General features: G+C 38.9%; 2 protein-coding genes across 3 annotated transcripts; both read right to left on the bottom strand.

Moving 5' to 3' along the window:
• Positions 1-2,180: 2,180 nt before the first annotated feature.
• On the bottom strand, positions 2,181-8,623 carry oscp1b (organic solute carrier partner 1b). Of its 2 annotated transcripts, XM_071530804.1 has the most exons (11): positions 8,442-8,623; positions 7,613-7,642; positions 6,858-7,012; positions 6,146-6,313; positions 5,605-5,685; positions 5,337-5,440; positions 4,607-4,735; positions 4,348-4,417; positions 3,869-4,008; positions 3,677-3,740; positions 2,181-3,303 (listed from the first exon to the last, which is right to left on the bottom strand). In XM_071530804.1, exons 1-11 carry the CDS (start codon positions 8,551-8,553, stop codon positions 3,184-3,186), a joined length of 1,173 nt encoding a protein of 390 aa, XP_071386905.1. In that variant the 5' UTR covers positions 8,554-8,623; the 3' UTR covers positions 2,181-3,183. The 2 variants fall into 2 exon arrangements, with proteins under 2 accessions (XP_071386905.1, XP_071386906.1); XM_071530805.1 differs by lacking the exon at positions 7,613-7,642.
• A 1,004-nt stretch (positions 8,624-9,627) lies between these two features.
• LOC139653821 (cornifelin-like) lies at positions 9,628-10,369 on the bottom strand. The gene is made up of 3 exons (XM_071530808.1): positions 10,258-10,369; positions 9,962-10,098; positions 9,628-9,720 (listed from the first exon to the last, which is right to left on the bottom strand). Exons 1-3 carry the CDS (start codon positions 10,367-10,369, stop codon positions 9,628-9,630), a joined length of 342 nt encoding a protein of 113 aa, XP_071386909.1.
• Positions 10,370-17,110: the final 6,741 nt, after the last annotated feature.

The raw sequence follows: 17,110 nt of genomic DNA, 5'->3' as shown, positions 1-17,110 counted from the left end.
CTAGTTTTATTCTCGTTTTATTTTTTTTTCCTAGTAAATGATTGCGCACTGATGATGAAATGCTATGCATAATAAAAGTTGCAAAATGAAGCAGCATTACATCATGGTTGCTACAACTAAACAAATTAAAATGCAAGTTAGCCATTTGGTGCTATAGGGAGCAACTGCTCTGACAAATGTTACCGTGGACATACAATATCATATTGCACTTCATTCAGAATAACCATATGACTCAGTCAACCTGCATATCCCTGAGTTCAATCAGCACTTCATTTGATAAGCGGCCAAGATTAGAGAGTTGAGAGTCTCCCTGTTCCCTCATAGAAATTCATACTATTACTCCCCAAAGATCAAAGTAGTCATGCATTTGGTATTGTTTTGTTGTTCAATACAATACCGCGAATTAAAAAACCTGACAATAACGATATGTCGTCTTGCTGGAATTTGCTCAGTGACTCAGTAGACTACTATACTACCTAACATTTTAAATGCCAGTGACCTTACTTGACATAAGTAACACAGCCCACCTACAATGTTCCCAATTTAGACTCCCTTATTTAACTTAGATTCCACCCACACCTACCAGTTTCAAACCAGTGGGCAGGTGTGAGGAAGACGTGTAAAACAAAGAGGGCAATCTAAATGGCAGAGGCTTACTTGTGTTGCGCTAGTCTTCCTGCCTTGACTCAGCAGAGCATATGCCCCTGGCCACATGAAACACTTGTCAGCCTGTGGCTTTACAGTGTCCTGCCCACAGTTTTGAGGAGGAAACTGAATCATACCTCTAAACGCAGGGGTGGGGAAGAAAAGCCTCTTCTAATAGCGCTTTGGGCCTGTTTAGGAAAGGCAAGCTTAGGCTGAGTGGATTTTCAAACCTATTGTGTTATTATTCTGCTCTTCAATGTGCATTTTATATTTGTGTAATATAATCTCTGGCCGCGATAGAGCCGGCAGTGCAAGCCTTGTCTTTATTGAAGGTACTTGTTTGTTCATGATAGCACTTTGTAACTTGAAGAGCTCTACAGATATAGCTATTGTTAGTTATTATCTGAGAAATAGTAGCCTAAGTCTATAAACTTGATTGATGTCATACTGAATTTTGTTTTTGTCATAAATAATATCATCCTTGTTTGTGATTTTCCACTGAAACAGGAGTAATTAACTTACTATGCAGTACATATCTGACTCCATAGCCCTTTATTTTTTTTTATTTTTTTTACAAATCTTTCTAGTGAAGTGAGCTGGCAAGTTGAATCCAGTGCACAGTCTTGTAGAGTGATTGGCATGGACTGTATAGCTTCTGTGTCTGTTTGTTTTGAAGGTAGGTTGTATCCTCAGGGCAGGTAGTGTTTCTTGTCTCTCGTTTGCCAAGATTATTGGGAAGACCTCACCAGAATCCTCCACCCCCAGATCAATTCAGAGAAATGTCTCAGCATGTTTTGCCTGCATGGTATGCACAGTGTTCATTTGTTTGTGTGTGTGTGTGTGTGTGTGAGTGTGGTTGACTGGGGGAGTGGGTTATTAGACGTGCGCAGACTATCATAGTCTCACTTTGACTTGTCTGCAGGCAGACTGCACACAAATAACTTGGCCACAGATAGCTGTTGCCATAGCGATTCTGATTGTAGATCTATGCTGGTTTCAGAGGGGAGTCTAATTTTGGATGACATTCATACATATTGCTTTCACTGTTCTGTTGATTGGAGTATAGATTGATATATCAACTTTAACCCATCAGACATTATGTTTTTTTTTTCTTTGAGTCCTTACATTCCTAAGGCCGGAGACTTCGTAAAAATAAATAAATAAAAATAAAGTATGGTCGAGTACATCCATCATCTCTTGGTGCATTTTTACAGAAAGAAAGTGTGATTACATAATTAAATGCATCATAGGTGTCTAGACATAGAACACATAAATTATTTTAAGAAAGCTCTGACAGACTATTCCTTCTTAGGGAAAACAATTCTGAACTTCATTTGACATGTTGAATATAAAAACAATGGCTCCCCCTACTGTTATGTCTTTTCAACCACAACAACCGGTTTTTACATGGTACAGGTCATCATTAACACCCTATTGCATCACCACCAAAACACAATTCATACAATAAAATGTATGAAAGCCATTAGTAATGTTTAAATTTATTTTATTCAACCTATGTATTAAAAATGGACATTCTATATTCAACACATATACATTCAATATATTCATATATATTCAAAACACAGGATACCTTCAAATAAATAATCTATACCATAAACATATTTACATATTAGACAATCACTCATATTGCATTAGTCTCCACAATAATAGGGCACCAATCAATAAGCTCATTTCTGGGCCATTGCTCAACATTCCAAGACCAAAGTCCAATTTTCACAATATTTCACAAAAGGATGTCTTTCTTTCTTACAAGCAGCTCCTCATATACTGTGTGAAGGTACCACAATATAGTGCACCGTCAACACCTTTCATACCAAAATAAAAATTTAGGATATTCATACTTTGAATCCCACTAGAAAGAGCACTTGGGTTTCCTCCAGTTCCCCCCCACAGTACAGTATCTTTAAGCCATTTGTTCATTAGATTACAGAAGAAGCTAACAAACTCTCTCTGCATACTCTTATGAGAATGAACATGGAAACATGGACTACAGTAGCTTGAAAATGATCTGAATCTGTGACGCGTCATTAACATTCAAGAGAAATCTTTGTGTACGATAAAAGGAATGTGTATTTTGGGGACAGCAGTGAAGTCTGAGTGGATCAAAGTTTAAAAATACAGTACAAGGTCTTAACATGATACAAACTGATGTTTTTCTATCACCACATATTTATGTATAATACACTGATACAGGCCTAATATCTTACTGAAACTCTTCCAGTTTACAGCAAATGTACTATTACAGTGTATTGAAGCTTGAAGCCTGATTCTCCACACTTCCTCCTTTGTAAACTACATACATCTGCAGTTTCCAGCTGATCCTTTGCCAATCAATGAAAACACCTGCTTACATGTTAAAAGCAGTGAACACCCAAAGACAAGGCTTTCTGGCTGTGTGTGAGGCTGTCACCGCGTATTCGCAGGTACAGACAGCAGACTGGTCTACAGTAGAATGGACTCTTGATAATGCATTGTGCCCCACCCCCTGGGCACTGTTGCCACGGAGACTACAGTACGTCACAGGCCGTCCATCATGGCCAGAAGGTCATCGCCTTTGCTGCTGGAACCAGGAGATTGATCTCCAGCCTCTGTGAACTCTCCCATGATCTTGGCCAGCTCAGCATTGGCCTGCTGGTCCTGAAAGACAATGTCGTCCACCAATCACAGCACTGAAACGGTCAGCGGAAGGACTTATGCCTTCTTACAGTAAATCCTGTTAGACTGGCAAAGCCTCGCATCTCTGATCATTTATAGCCTATCACTGAGATAAGCCGTGTTTGGGCAGGGAGCCTGATCATGAGTCGCTTATCAAGGGTAGGAGCTTCTTACAGCACAGTCTTGACAGACTACATAACCTCAATAATATGAGTGATTATGCTTTTTTTTTTTTTTAACAACTTAGCTAGAGTAGGGAGATTTACATTAAATTAATACTGAAATCTCCAAATATTCCCTATGTACAGTATATAGAGGGGGAAATAGTTTGTGTGGACAGATCATTATACTTTACCTTTGTTGCTTGGATATTTATGACTCCATATGAAAGCTCATCTGGTCTTGATATCAATGCCTCTCTGTGATAAAGGAGAGAACAATGTCAGTTTTGAATAATTAAACAGGTTAAACAGTTTTTTTCTTTAGACAGGGAAAGAAGCATCAGTTTCTTCTGATGCTTCTTATGTAGACAAATTAAGGGGCTTACTCTTCTTCCTCGTCAGTAGCAAAGAGGTTGACTCGGAAGCCACTGTCTGCGTTTCCAGGTTTCTGAACTTCTAAGCCTCCCATTAACCGAGCCAGCAGGTTCAGCTCCTCTTTGGCCAGAGGGTTGGGAGCGGCGTTGACCTGTTGACACACAATGGCAAAGTACATTACCTCATTTTTTTTTGTTTTTCAGGGCATTTGCACTAGACTTGCACAGTCCCTTTACACTGTATGTGAGGACCTGTTACTGATGATGATGTGTCAGGATGTAGTTTGAAGTCGTCAGTATGTGTCTGCACCAATGTCACTATGACAAATTCCTGTGTATTTACAGTGCTTGATGGTTAAAGTGATTCTTTGAACAGGTCATAGCCCATTTGCTCAATTTAATTTGTGTGCATGAAGTTCAAGCACATTCTATGTATTAACAAATACAGGATTATTAATGTTTAGGAGCAGAAAGTGAACCTGTTTACTCACCTTAGTGTGCTGAGCAGAATTTTTAGATGTTCCTGACATGTGAGTTTCCACTGGGCGACTTACACTGTACCTGAAAGTCAAGATGAAAAACAAACAAATAAAACACTCAACTAATGTCAGTGCGAGAGAGAGGACTTGCAAAAGTAGCACAAAATTACTTTAATTATATTCAACATGTTGTGTTAAACCTCTGCTGTTTTGGTACAATGTTATTGTATTGGAAATAAAGTGATTCTGATTTTTGTTGTTGGCGTCTTACATGTTTGTGCCTAGTTTGATCACTCTGTCTCCAAACATCTCGAAAGATCCCTCCCGGAGAGCACTGGTGTAGTTTCCTCCGTTATGGAACTGTAGCCTACTCACCTCTTCACCAGTGCAGCTAAACATCCTGGAGTTATCAAATACAAAAGCACAAACATTTTGCGTTAACAAGCTTTCAACACCTTGTTTTCACACAGAAAATATATTAGCTTTTGAATTTTTGTTGCTCATAATAAGCAATTTACCAAGAGAGGTGAAAGCAACTCACTGATGACAATAGTAGATGAAACCAGTCCCATACTGTAGGGGCATTTCTGTATTTTCATTGTTGGGTTTAATACTTTAACATTGTTGAAGCTCATATATCTGAACTGTAGTTTCCGAGACAGTGTTTTTGAGAGTGTCTGTGCACACAATCCTTAGAGCCAAGCTAAAAGTACAACATATTGTACCTCAAATAAGAATGTGAAGGCTTGTTCAACAAAACCTCTGTAATGCAATTAGCTGCAGCTAGGCCTACTTAACACAGATTACAGTGTCTGGGAAAGACGGGCATCAAAGAGAAAAAAGTCCAAATCGTAAGATCATCGGAGAGACCATAGAGTAAATTACAACCATTTTCACTAACCAAGCCGCATGTTTCAGCTGTATTTCACAGTGTTCTCCATCAAGCTTTACTGTACAGTTTGTTTGGGTTTGAGTGATAATAACTGTGTATGCTGTGCCACCTGATCAAGCCAGGGATTTGTGTTCCATGGGGCACAGGACCAGTGGTGGGGAGGACAAAGCGGCCATTGGAGTTCTGCACTTTGTCTTTGAGGAAGATAGACACCTGACATAGAAGAACACACATAAAAAAAAAAAGCTTCTGAAATCTCAGATAATACTTATGGTAACTCCGGGAAACATAAGACCAAACATAAGAGAATATTCTCCAAGTAAAGTTTCTCAAATAGCTTTCTAAATATTAAAACATGGACAAGATAATGGACTTACCCTTATATGCATGTCTTGGAAGAAGATGAGAAGAGTTTGTCTGATCAACTGGAACTCACCACTACACAAGGGTGTGTAGATCTTAAGACATAAGTAAAAGTAGAAAAAAAAAAAAAAAAAATGAGATAAGATATAAGATATAAAATGTAATAACTTAAGAGTGAATATTAAATTGACAACTGACTTTTAATATTAGAAAACAAAATACATGGCTGGCAAATGTATACATTATGTATGTATATATGTTCATTTTCAGCAATGTCCTATTAAAGCTAATATGATCATATATAGTAAGTAAAGGCGGCATGTACAAACAGCTGCTGCTGGTAGACCCAACATGTGTGATCATAACCTAATATATGTGATTATAATCCAACCGGCCTGATATAACACTTCTGTTAGACTTCAATTTAGTTCACATTTGACCAAAAACGCAAAGCACACTGCAGCGCACTGCATAAAACACCAGCAAGCCACGCACCATAAAGCAACACACTAGTCTAAACAGAATAAGAAGAAAATAAAGTTAAGCATGTCATACCTCTATGAGCTGCCGGTATGTCTCATCAACCTGGCTGAGAATGCTGGGAGTGTCCTTCACAAAGTCTTTGATGGCATCCATATGGTTGAAGGAGACTAGGAGGATGTCTTTGGGCCGGGGACAGAGAAGCACCTGGTACTTGAAAGCCATGGTCATCAGGTCATAGAGCTGTGAGGAGGAAAGGAACACAGATGTATGACTTTATTGACTTATCAATCAAAATGCTGTTGTTGTATGATACAATATGTATGTATAATGTATAAAACAGCAGAGGGAGCCACAGAGCACATATTGGATTTGAATGGCTATGACCAGCTTTGCTCTTCATAACTATCAAGGGCGGCTTGCAGGCTGCATAATGATAAAACATGGAGTTTTATCAAATCTGGATCCACAGCAAGCTTGACTATTCAAGAAATCCACTGCAATTTGTTACACAAAGTTTGAAATGTCTGAGCCAAGTAGATTAAAACGTTTGACAGCCTAATTTAAAAAACTAGTCTACATACTCAAGGGGCTGAATGACGAATTGGCTTCACTGACGGGCTGATCATAAATTAATAATAAATTATAAAATTTGTGCACTGAAGTGAAAAATGGATAAAAGATTTGAGGAATAAGAATGCTGACATCTGAACACATGCAGGCTCCAGCACAGTATGCAGTTCTAGGGCTACATCCACATAAAGCATTATGCATACAACAATATTACCTTGTCCATGCTAGCCTGATTGAGTCTCATTATGGAGGCATGGGCCAGTCTGTCGAACACAGTCCGTAGGGCCTTCTTGGAGTAAAGCTCCTGTGGCTTGAAAAGCTCCTCCAGAAACTTTTTGTTGAACATGGTGGTGATGATGTCATTCATAACTAGTCAAGCAAACAGTACAATAGAAAAGACCTCAAAAGGTTAACTGAGGTTACACAAAAGCACTTGCCATAGTGTTTGGCTTAGAAGCAGGCAGATGAGCTTTCTATATGCTGGGCAAAACCATTTCACCCTAAGCCTACTCCCAAAGGCCCCAACAAAGCAGCACCCTGGAGAGCCATTAGCCATGTAGCATACTTGACAGCTTGGAATACTCTTTGGCTTGAGAATCATGGAATTTGGACTTATCCAATGATCATGACTGGGCTCATGTTTTTCAAATGAATTCCCTATGTTATTAAATGTGGCTATTCAATAATGACACTTATAAAGTCTGTGGAAATCAGTATCAAAACGGAGTGCCCTTGTGTTTGGGGGTATCTAGATTTCATGTAGGCCCAGCCACTCAAATGATGTACTCAGGTGCAGACCCAACCATAGTACATTATTTGAATGCTGATCTGTGCAGCATGTGAGATCTCATCTGGATTCTGTTGTCCATCCATCAAGTCCTCTCATTCACCCAGCTTGTTGGTTTGCTCTAGGCCAAAGCAGAGCAGAGCTACTGATGCGCCGCTGCATTATAAGCTATGCAAAAATACCTCTCCTTCTGTCCGCCTCTATCCAGTCAGCTACAATGGAGACTTTATGAATTAAAAGGAGACAAATATATGAACTCAATATGTTCTGACTACCAGACTGTTGACACCTCAAGACCAACATCACATGGACGGGTCAGTATTTTACCTGCTAGACACTGGATGGAAGAAAGTATTAGGTGACATTAGCTGGAAACATTAATGGGGAATACCACTGAAGTTCTGCTGTGATATCTGATCTGTTGAACAATTCTGTCTTCTGTCTTCATAAACAAGAGAAAAAGAGTTTGAACCATCACTCCTTGTGCTGTCACATTGATGTGGAAGCTCCACAGAGTATTAATCTGAAAATATGTGGTGACTATGTAGCATCCAGTATGGCTTTCTGGAGGTCAGGATACATTTTATGGTCTGGAACAGACAGTGTTAATTAAAATTCACTTGGATACAACAGTTCAGTTTGCACAACGTTCACAAGTCAGTCTCCCATTCATTGACAATGGAGCTGCACCAATTTGTACACTGACACAGCATTGCTAATTGAATGGTCTGTGCGCGCTATTCATTAGACTGTCATAGGCAATGGGAATAATATGTGGATTATTAAAATATGTGGAATTTTCCTTTAACACAACAAAAGCCACTCAGCTGACTAACTAATGTTAACTGAATTCTATATTTTTCTCCGTCTCTGAATCAACGAAACTAATTGTCAGTCTATTAGTAAAAGAGACAAGCTGACCACCTTTCATGTGTAACTTAGCTATCTCAGTATAACGTTTCAGTGTAGTGATGTTAGCGTTGTTAGCTAGGTAGCTGCTAAGCTAGCTACCTTTCTTGGCTTTGTCAGCAGGGATATTCTGAGCTCGAAGGCGTTGATCCAGGATGTAGAGCATTTCTCCACCGAGATTGATGAAGAGCAGAGGCAGTGTCCTTGAAGACATGATCGTAGTGGGTGTTTAAATATCTCCAGAAAAATTAGGTAGCTAGCGAATTTAGCTAGCCTGCAAGCTAGCTGGTATATGCTTGATGATAGGGAGTCAGTAAGCCTCTTCTGGTTGCCAGGCCACGAAAGAAAGAACCAATCAGAGCTCTGTGCGTTGGTACGTACCAGGAAGGGGAGGAGGCCAGGAACTTCCTTGGGCCAGGCGCTATGTATGCAGCTTGCAAGACAACCATGGTTTAAACTTTTTTCTAGAGTACAAATTACATGAATATTGATAATGCTGTGTTGTAATGTGTTGTAATGCAGTCAACTATATCATTAATTATTTCACGATGTCATTTTTATGCAGATAATTACACATACTCCACTGTTAGCATCCTTCGTGAAAATTAGCAAAAATGATTTCATAAAATAAGTTTGGTCAGATGAGACCAAAATTGAACTTTGTGGCCACGCACACCATGTTTGGCAACAAAAGAAAACTTCATACAAGAAAAAGCATCTGATACCCATGATAGTGGTGGTGGTGGATCATTGATGCTTTGGGGCTGTTTTGCTGCTAGTAGTCCAGGGGCTCTTGTTAAGATTGATGGCATCATGAATTCCACTAAGTACCAGGACATTTTGGCCCAAATCTGGTTGCCTCGGCCAGGAGGTTGAGACTTGGCTGTAGATGGACCTTTCAACAAGACAACGACCCCAAACAGATATCAAAATCAACATGGAAAGGTTGCGGGAACACAAAATCAATGTTTTGCAATGGCCATCTCAGTTTTACAGACTTTAACCCTATTGGGAACCTGTGGTCTGAATTGAAGAAGGCAGTCCACAAGGGCAAATATAAAGGATTTTGAAATCTGCATGGAGGAGTGGTCCAAGATCCCCTCCAAAAGTGTTCTCCAACCTTGTCAGACATTACAGGAAGAGGCTCAGTGCTGTTATCCATTTCATTCACTGCATTACATTTTCATATGAAAGTTGCAATTCCTTTATTTTGTCTACAATAATAGCAAGCCAGACAACAGAAAATGGTTAGTGGGTCATGGTCCTTTATTTTTAATCAGGATGAAACTTAACCATTCCTGATGCGGATTTCTCGTGCCATCCTGCACACCTCCAAAAATCCACAGCAGCAGATCATCAAGGCATCGTTGCATACTGTCCCCTGTGGTAACAAAATCACAAGATGGAAAACCTCAGCCTTTTATGACAAAACCTAATGCAAGTCAAGTTTCTCAGCCCTTCAGTATGGCCCATTGTACTGACAATGTTTGTCTATGGAGATTGCATGGCTGTGTGCTTGATTTTATATATCCATCAGCATTGGGTGTGGCTGAAATAGCCAAATCCACTAATTAGAAGAGTTGTCCACATACTTTTGCCCATGTAGTGTAGGAGTAACATACCTGAATACCATAGGTCATTCTCATATGAGTCCTCATGGCTGTCATGCCTCCTGGCACACAGCCCAAGCAGCAGTTTTCTCCATACTTATCTGCTGTGTAGCAGCTCAGAACCATTGGGCAGAAGGCACCCAGGGCACCTGCACAACAGAAGTGTACTTCACTGTGAAATCTTTAAAGAGATAATAGTATTTATACCATAGGAAAAGTTTGTGCATTTGGTGTATGAACATAAAATAAATAATGTTAGGACAGGCATTTAGTTTGTTGGGGAAAGAATCCCATTGAAATGTACTCACAGACAGAGATGTCGCTGCAGCAGGAGTTCAGGCCTGTGCTCCACTCTCCGGTTTTAATATTTGTCCCATGAGAGCCTGCACGTAGTTGCTGGGTGATCACTGGGTTGGACATTTGGATCACTGGACTTGCTTGTTTAGAATCAGCCACCTTGTAAAGATCACCTTCAGTTGTTGCCACTGTGACAGAGCAATAGCACAGTTTCACCATTTACTAAATGCAGGTGTAAAACTTATATGTAGTGTGGCAGACAGCTTCTGCAGACCTAATCTAATCCCTTCCGACAGTGTGGGCCAAACATTCAAAGCCCCAAATTGCCTAAACCAATGTTTCCCAATGGTACAACAGTGTCACATTTTAGGCTGCATACTTTTATACGATGCTAATAATGTTCATGATTTCCAGGAGAAGCTAATTTCAAAGTTTGACCATTCATGATGATCATACAGAGGTATGAGCAAAAATATTCTGCCAAAGTGAAATATTGCTTTACTAGAGGAGATCCACCCTGAAACAGAATTCATGTGTTATTCATATGATACTGCACAGCTAAATCAACATCATGAACATGAAAAACTCCCTTCCAAATTAGGGCTGAAAAATATTGACAAAAAATCGAATTGCAAATATTTGACAGAATATTGCAATTGCAATTTAAACTGCGATTCATATCATCACAAGTTTTTCTTGTCATACATTTTTTAGAACTTTAAAATTGTTTAAAGAAAAGTGATTTTGTAAAAGAAAAAAAAAATGTCAATGTGCAGGATTTACCGAGTTTGAGTATGATGAAAGGTTTTCACCAATGTTGTACTTGATTAATGGAGCAATGATTACCCGCAGCACGACAATACCCTGTCCAGAAATCCATTTTGGACAACCCTCTCTTAAGCAATTAATTGCAGCCTTTCATAGTGCCATTTTTTTTTTTGGATGAATTGTTCAGCTCTATTCCAAAGCTATAATGACATCTAGCAACATTTTCTAGAGCTAGTCCATAACACTGGTAGAGACGCTGACTCTGTGGGCCCTGATAACATCTGAGATTTACATTCTAATAAACCTTATTTCATAATAACAGTTTCTTATAGTTCTGAACAACACATCTAATAGCAAGCCAGGTCAACTCACTAGATTTGTCTGGTTTGTGAGGATAGAAATCTACCCATATTTCCAGAAAATCCTCCTACTGTCAGTGTCCAAGCCAGTCTCCCACCCACTAATGCAGCTCATAAAACAGTTTGTGTTTTGGCACACTTGTTTCAAGCATGGTAGACTCATTTGCACAAATCTAAATCTAATCTAGTGCTCTCCTGGTTGTCCCTTGTATAAATTCAAAGGCAGGAGAGGCTGCCCTTGGTTTCTATGCTTTCCACAAGTGGAAAAGCCTGCCTGATGACCTGTGAAATTCCTCAAAATTAGGTTCATTTAAAAGTAAATTAAAAACATTTATTTTTACAAGAGCATAAGGATAGTTTTATCTGGTTACATTGCTTTTGCTTTCATGTGGTTTGTGCTGTACAATGGTCCTGTTATTAAATGTACTACATAAATAAAGCTGCCTTGCCTTGACTAAAATAAACCATCTAAATATTACAGGAATATCACAAATGTCATAATTTAGGAAAAAATAGCTGTAGTTGATTATAACAATACCAGATCTAAAGAGAAAAACAGAGGAAAAACAAAGGCATTCATCAATGTGTCATGTAACATTTCTGCTAGTACTGCCATTTCTTGGACGTGGTCTCTCTTGAAAAAGAGATTGCATCTCAATGAGACAACCTGGTAAAATAAAGGTTAAATAAATGAATAAATAAATGATGTGACTTAAACTGTTAAATGTCACCATTTCATTTGTAAAGCATAGATAGTTATTCAGAGCTATGTATCATAACAATTAGGCTACATCAAAAGGAATGAAAAAATAAATATGAATGCATTGATTATTATTAATCATCAATTATTCATAAAGTGAACGAGAGGACTTTACAATGAAGCAAAGCACACAAATAAGAGGACTTACTCTTCCTAATCGGTGAGAAGTTGACTGTTTGCATTCACAGGTTTCTGAACTTCTAAGCCTCCCATTAAAGTTGGGGTAGATAACTTTCTTTTTGTATTATTTGTCAAAAATGTCATAATACTTTTTCAGCCATCAGTAATTCAAATGGTCTGAGAGAAGATCAGGCCTCTGTGATCGCCCCTGCCTCTGTTTTCAGGCTCTCCAAAATCTCACCGCGCCTAGTAGGCCTCAACTAATCAGGTGAGCTCTCTGTGAGGAGGCGTGCCTACTGCCTGTCAATCACACGCACGCATAGCTCAGTCTAGACCTGCTCACCTGCAAAATGCAGAGCGAAAACAAATGTATCCACAGAACAGGTGTCGTGAAACAGCCATAAACCAAACTGAATACTGGGACTGGAATAACCTTGTGTAAGGAAGGAAGTTATTTTTTCCGTTATTTTTCTTTATGTGTGACAAAAAAGGTTTTTTTTGTATATTTTTTTTGTTGTGTACTTTCAAATTCTTGCTCATTTCTCCAAATTTGCCTACAGCAGCTTTAACAGCAGGTTCAGCTCCTCTTTGGCTAGAGGGTTGAGAGTGGCACTGACCTGTTGATACTCAAAGCAAATTGCCATTTGTTTTTGTTTTTTTCCAGGGTATTTGCACTAGACTTGCTTTGTATGTATGTATTTACTGTACTTAATGGTTAAAGTGATTCTGATACTGTGCATGCCATACAGGAATAAAATAGGTCATAAACCCATTTTCTCAATTCAACTTGCGTGCATGAAGTTCAAGCACATTCTATGTATTGAAGAAAACAGGATTATTAATGATTAGAGTGCAGAAAGTGAACCTGTTTACTCACCTTAGTGTGCTGCAGAGTTTTTAGATGTTCCTGTTTTCACTGGGCGACTGGTTTATACTGTAGCTACCTGAAAGGCAAGATGGATGAACAAAACAAAACAAAACAAAACAAAACAAAACAAAACAAAACAAAACAAAACAAAACAAAACAAAACAAAACAAAACAAAACAAAACAAAACAAAACAAAACAAAACAAAACAAAACAAAACAAAATCAAATCAAATCAAAACAAAAAACACCCAACTAATGTCAATGCAACACAGTACTAAAGAGGACTTCAAGTAGCACAAATACTTAATGTGAATTATTAAATACCTCTAAATGATGATGTGATCATAATCCAAATGATGGGTTGATATAACACTTCTGTGAGTTCAGATTCAGAAACTTTATTGTCTATCTATCACAAAGCATGACAGAAAACTGTCTTTGATGTGGATCTTAAAACAGGAAAAAAGACATAAAAAGAAACAAAATAAACAAACATAAGGGTTGCAGTCAGTTCACATTTGACCAAAAACTCAAAGCAGATTGATGCGCACTGCATGAACCACCAGTAAGTCATGCACACTATTGCAACACACTGTAGTCTACAAAGAATGTGAAGAAACTTAAGAAATGCTTGACCTCATGTCAAGCATGAGCTGTTGGTATGTCTGAGAATGCTGGGAGTGTCCTTCACAAAGTCTTTGATGGCATCCATATGGTTGAAGAAGACTAGGAGGATGTCTTTGGGCCGGGGACAGAGAAGCACCTGGTACTTGAAAGCTATAGTCATCAAGTCATAGAGCTGTGAGGAGGAAAGGAACACAGATGCATGAGTTTATTGGCTTATCAATCAAAATGCTGTTGTTGTATAATAAACAGCAGAGGGAGCCACAGAGCACATATTGGATTTGAATGGCTATGACCAGTTTTGCTCTACATAACAACTATCGAGGGCGGCTTGCAGGCTGCATAATGATATCAAAGATTTTATTCATGAAATCCACTGCAATGAGGCTGAATGATGAATTGGCTTCACTGAAGGGCTGATGTGAGAACATGCTTGATATTTGGTTAGTAAGTTAGTTAGTTTGCTAAACTGAAAAATGGATAAAAGATCTGAGGAATAAGAATGCTCACATCTGAACACATGCAGGCTACAGCACAGTATGCAGTTCTAGGGCTACATCTACATAAAGCATCAATGTTACATACAACAACATTACCTTGTCCATGCTAGCCTGACTGAGTCTCATTATGGAGGCGTGGGCCAGTCTGATGAACACAGTCTGTAGGGCCTTCTTGGAGTAAAGCTCCTGTGGCTTGAAAAGCTCCTCCGGAAACTTTTTGTTGTTGTCTTTTGGTGATGATGTCATTAAATGTGGCTATTCAATAAAGACATTTATAAAATCAGTGTAAATTAGTATTGATCAAAACTGAGTGTTTGGGGGTATCTAGAGTTCAGGCCCAGCCACTCAATGATGTACTCAGCTGCAGAGCCAACCATAGTACATTATTTGAATGCTGATATGCAGGGCCGGCCCCAGGGTTTTGGTGGCCCTAAACAAGACATTTATGGCCCTATAACACTAAACATTACACATGCGCAGCTGATAAACAAATTTCTTTGCTTATTTTATTGCTCATCACATATGGAATGAAACTGTACAGCCCGTTTCATACCAAAGCAATGAGCTGGGTAAAAGGTAGAACTGGTGGTGTGAAAGGGTCTAACCAGGTGATCTCAGTAATGCAACCCAGGAATAGATTTTATTAGGCATTCAAAAACTTGTTATAGTCTGAAAAATATTCCAAGCATACTCAGAGGGATACAATTGTTGACAACTGTCTTGTGCAATACAGTGTAATCTATCAAGAGAAAAAAAAATATCATGCAAGGTTAGCTAGTTAATTGTAAGACTGTGTACATTAATTTGTGTGTATAGAGCGCAAACCTGGGTAACCTAAATGTAATTCAGTTTTATAAGTATCATTCAGCAACAATATTATAGCCTACTTTCTATGCCTGTTCATTATTATATTGATAACTGGAGAACTTGCTTTCCTGTATGATTTCACTGCAACAGTAGATCTATACACTCAGAGGATTCAAATCCTTGAATTATGAGGCCCCATGATGGACCACAGATATGTGTGGCCCTAAACGAGCGCATAAACTGTTTATGCCTGGGGCCGGTTCTGCTGATATGTTATCTAATATATTCTGATCAGATTACAGTCAGAATTCTGAGAATAAAGTCAGAATTCTGAGCTCTGTCTTTATTCTTGGAATTATGATTTTAATCTCAGAATTCTGAGATTAAACTCAGTACTCAAATATATTTTTCACATGGCCCTAATCCTTCTAGACATGATCGTAGTGGGTGGTTAAATCTCTCCATAAAAAAATAGGTAGCTAGCAAATTTAGCTAGCCTGCAAACTAGCTGGTATGCTTGATGATAGGGAGTCAGTAAGCCTCTTCTGGTTGCCAGGCCATGAAGGAAAGAACCAATCAGAGCTCTGTGGTTTTTGTTATGGTTTCAACCATGACAGCTTTTTCCCTGTGGCTGTCCGCCGCCTTAATAGAGGCCCCTGACATAGTTAACTTATGTTTTTATCTTATTTATCACTTTTAGAGTTCTCCTCGTCACACAATGCATTTTAAGTTACTTCTGTCTGTCCTGTTGTACACTGGCGTGTATTAACCATGTCAAATTCTGATGTGTTGTCATTGGTGAATAAAGTTTGATTCTGATTCTAATATCACATGAAGGTTGATAATACTGTGCTGCACAAAAATGGTATGAACAGAATGTAGTCAAGTATGTCAAGAATTATTTCACAATGTCATTTATTTATTTACATTGATGCAGATCATTACACATGGTCACACTGTTACATGTGTATGAGGCATTATATTTTCATATGAAAGCTGCACTTCCTTTTTGGTCTACATTAAAGCTTTGCTGGAGGAATGAACATATTACTTCCATAATAGCAAGCCAGACAAAGAAACCATGATAAAGCCATGATAAAGAAACAGAAAATGGATAGTGGGGGTATCATGATCCTTTATTTTTAATTAGGATGAAACTTCTCCATTCCTGATGCGGATTTCTCGCGCCATCCTGCACACCTCAAAAACTCCACAGCAGCAGGTCATCAAGGCATCGTTGCATATTGTCCCCTGTGGTAAACGATTGCAACAAAATCACAACATGGAAAATCTTGACCCTTTATGACAAAACCTGATGCAAGCCATGTTTCTCAATTAGAGGGACAACCCAACAATTTCTGATGTTGATGAAATCTCATATTTCGTAAGAGCAATGTTATGGATAGCTAGTCAGTCTGCCTGTATGGTTGAGATTTAAAAGTGACGAGATTTATAGGCTCATCCATGGTAATACAAGAGCAACCATTCTGAAGAGTGTGAGACATATAGCATTTGTTTTGTATGAGGAACATACCTGAATACCATACGTCAGTCTCATATGGGTCCTCATGGCTGTTATGCCTCCTGGCAGACAACCCAAGCAGCAGTTTTCTCCATACTTATCTGCTGTGTAGCAGCTCAGTGCTATTGGACAGATGCAACCAAGGGCACCTGCACAAAAGAAGTGTACTTCACTGTGAAAGCGTCCAATAGTAAATAGTATTTGTACCTTATAGGAAACATTAATTGATGCCCGAGTGTGCCTTTGGTGTATGGACCTAGAATAATGTTAGAATAGGAATTGAGTTTGTTGAGGAAAGAATCTCACTGAAATGTACTCACAGACCAAGATGTCACTGCAGCAGGAGCACAACCCTGTGCTCCACTCCCCTGTTTGGACATTTGTCCCATAAGAGCCTGCGCCTGGTTGGTGGCTGATCACTGGGTTGGACATTTTCAATCACTGGACTTGTAAAGATCACTTTCAGCTACCACTGTGACAGAGCAATAGCACAGTTTAATCATTTACAAAATGCAGGTGTAAAATTTGTGTAAAAT

Source organism: Centroberyx affinis, unplaced genomic scaffold (assembly GCF_046629955.1).
Source record: "Centroberyx affinis isolate AG114_WGS23_722 - 3 ecotype Tasmania unplaced genomic scaffold, CSIRO-AGI_Caff_v1 ptg001981l_1, whole genome shotgun sequence".
NCBI lineage: Eukaryota > Metazoa > Chordata > Actinopteri > Beryciformes > Berycidae > Centroberyx > Centroberyx affinis.
Note: the sequence above shows the minus strand (reverse complement) of the source record. Positions and strands in the feature narration are given on the sequence as shown.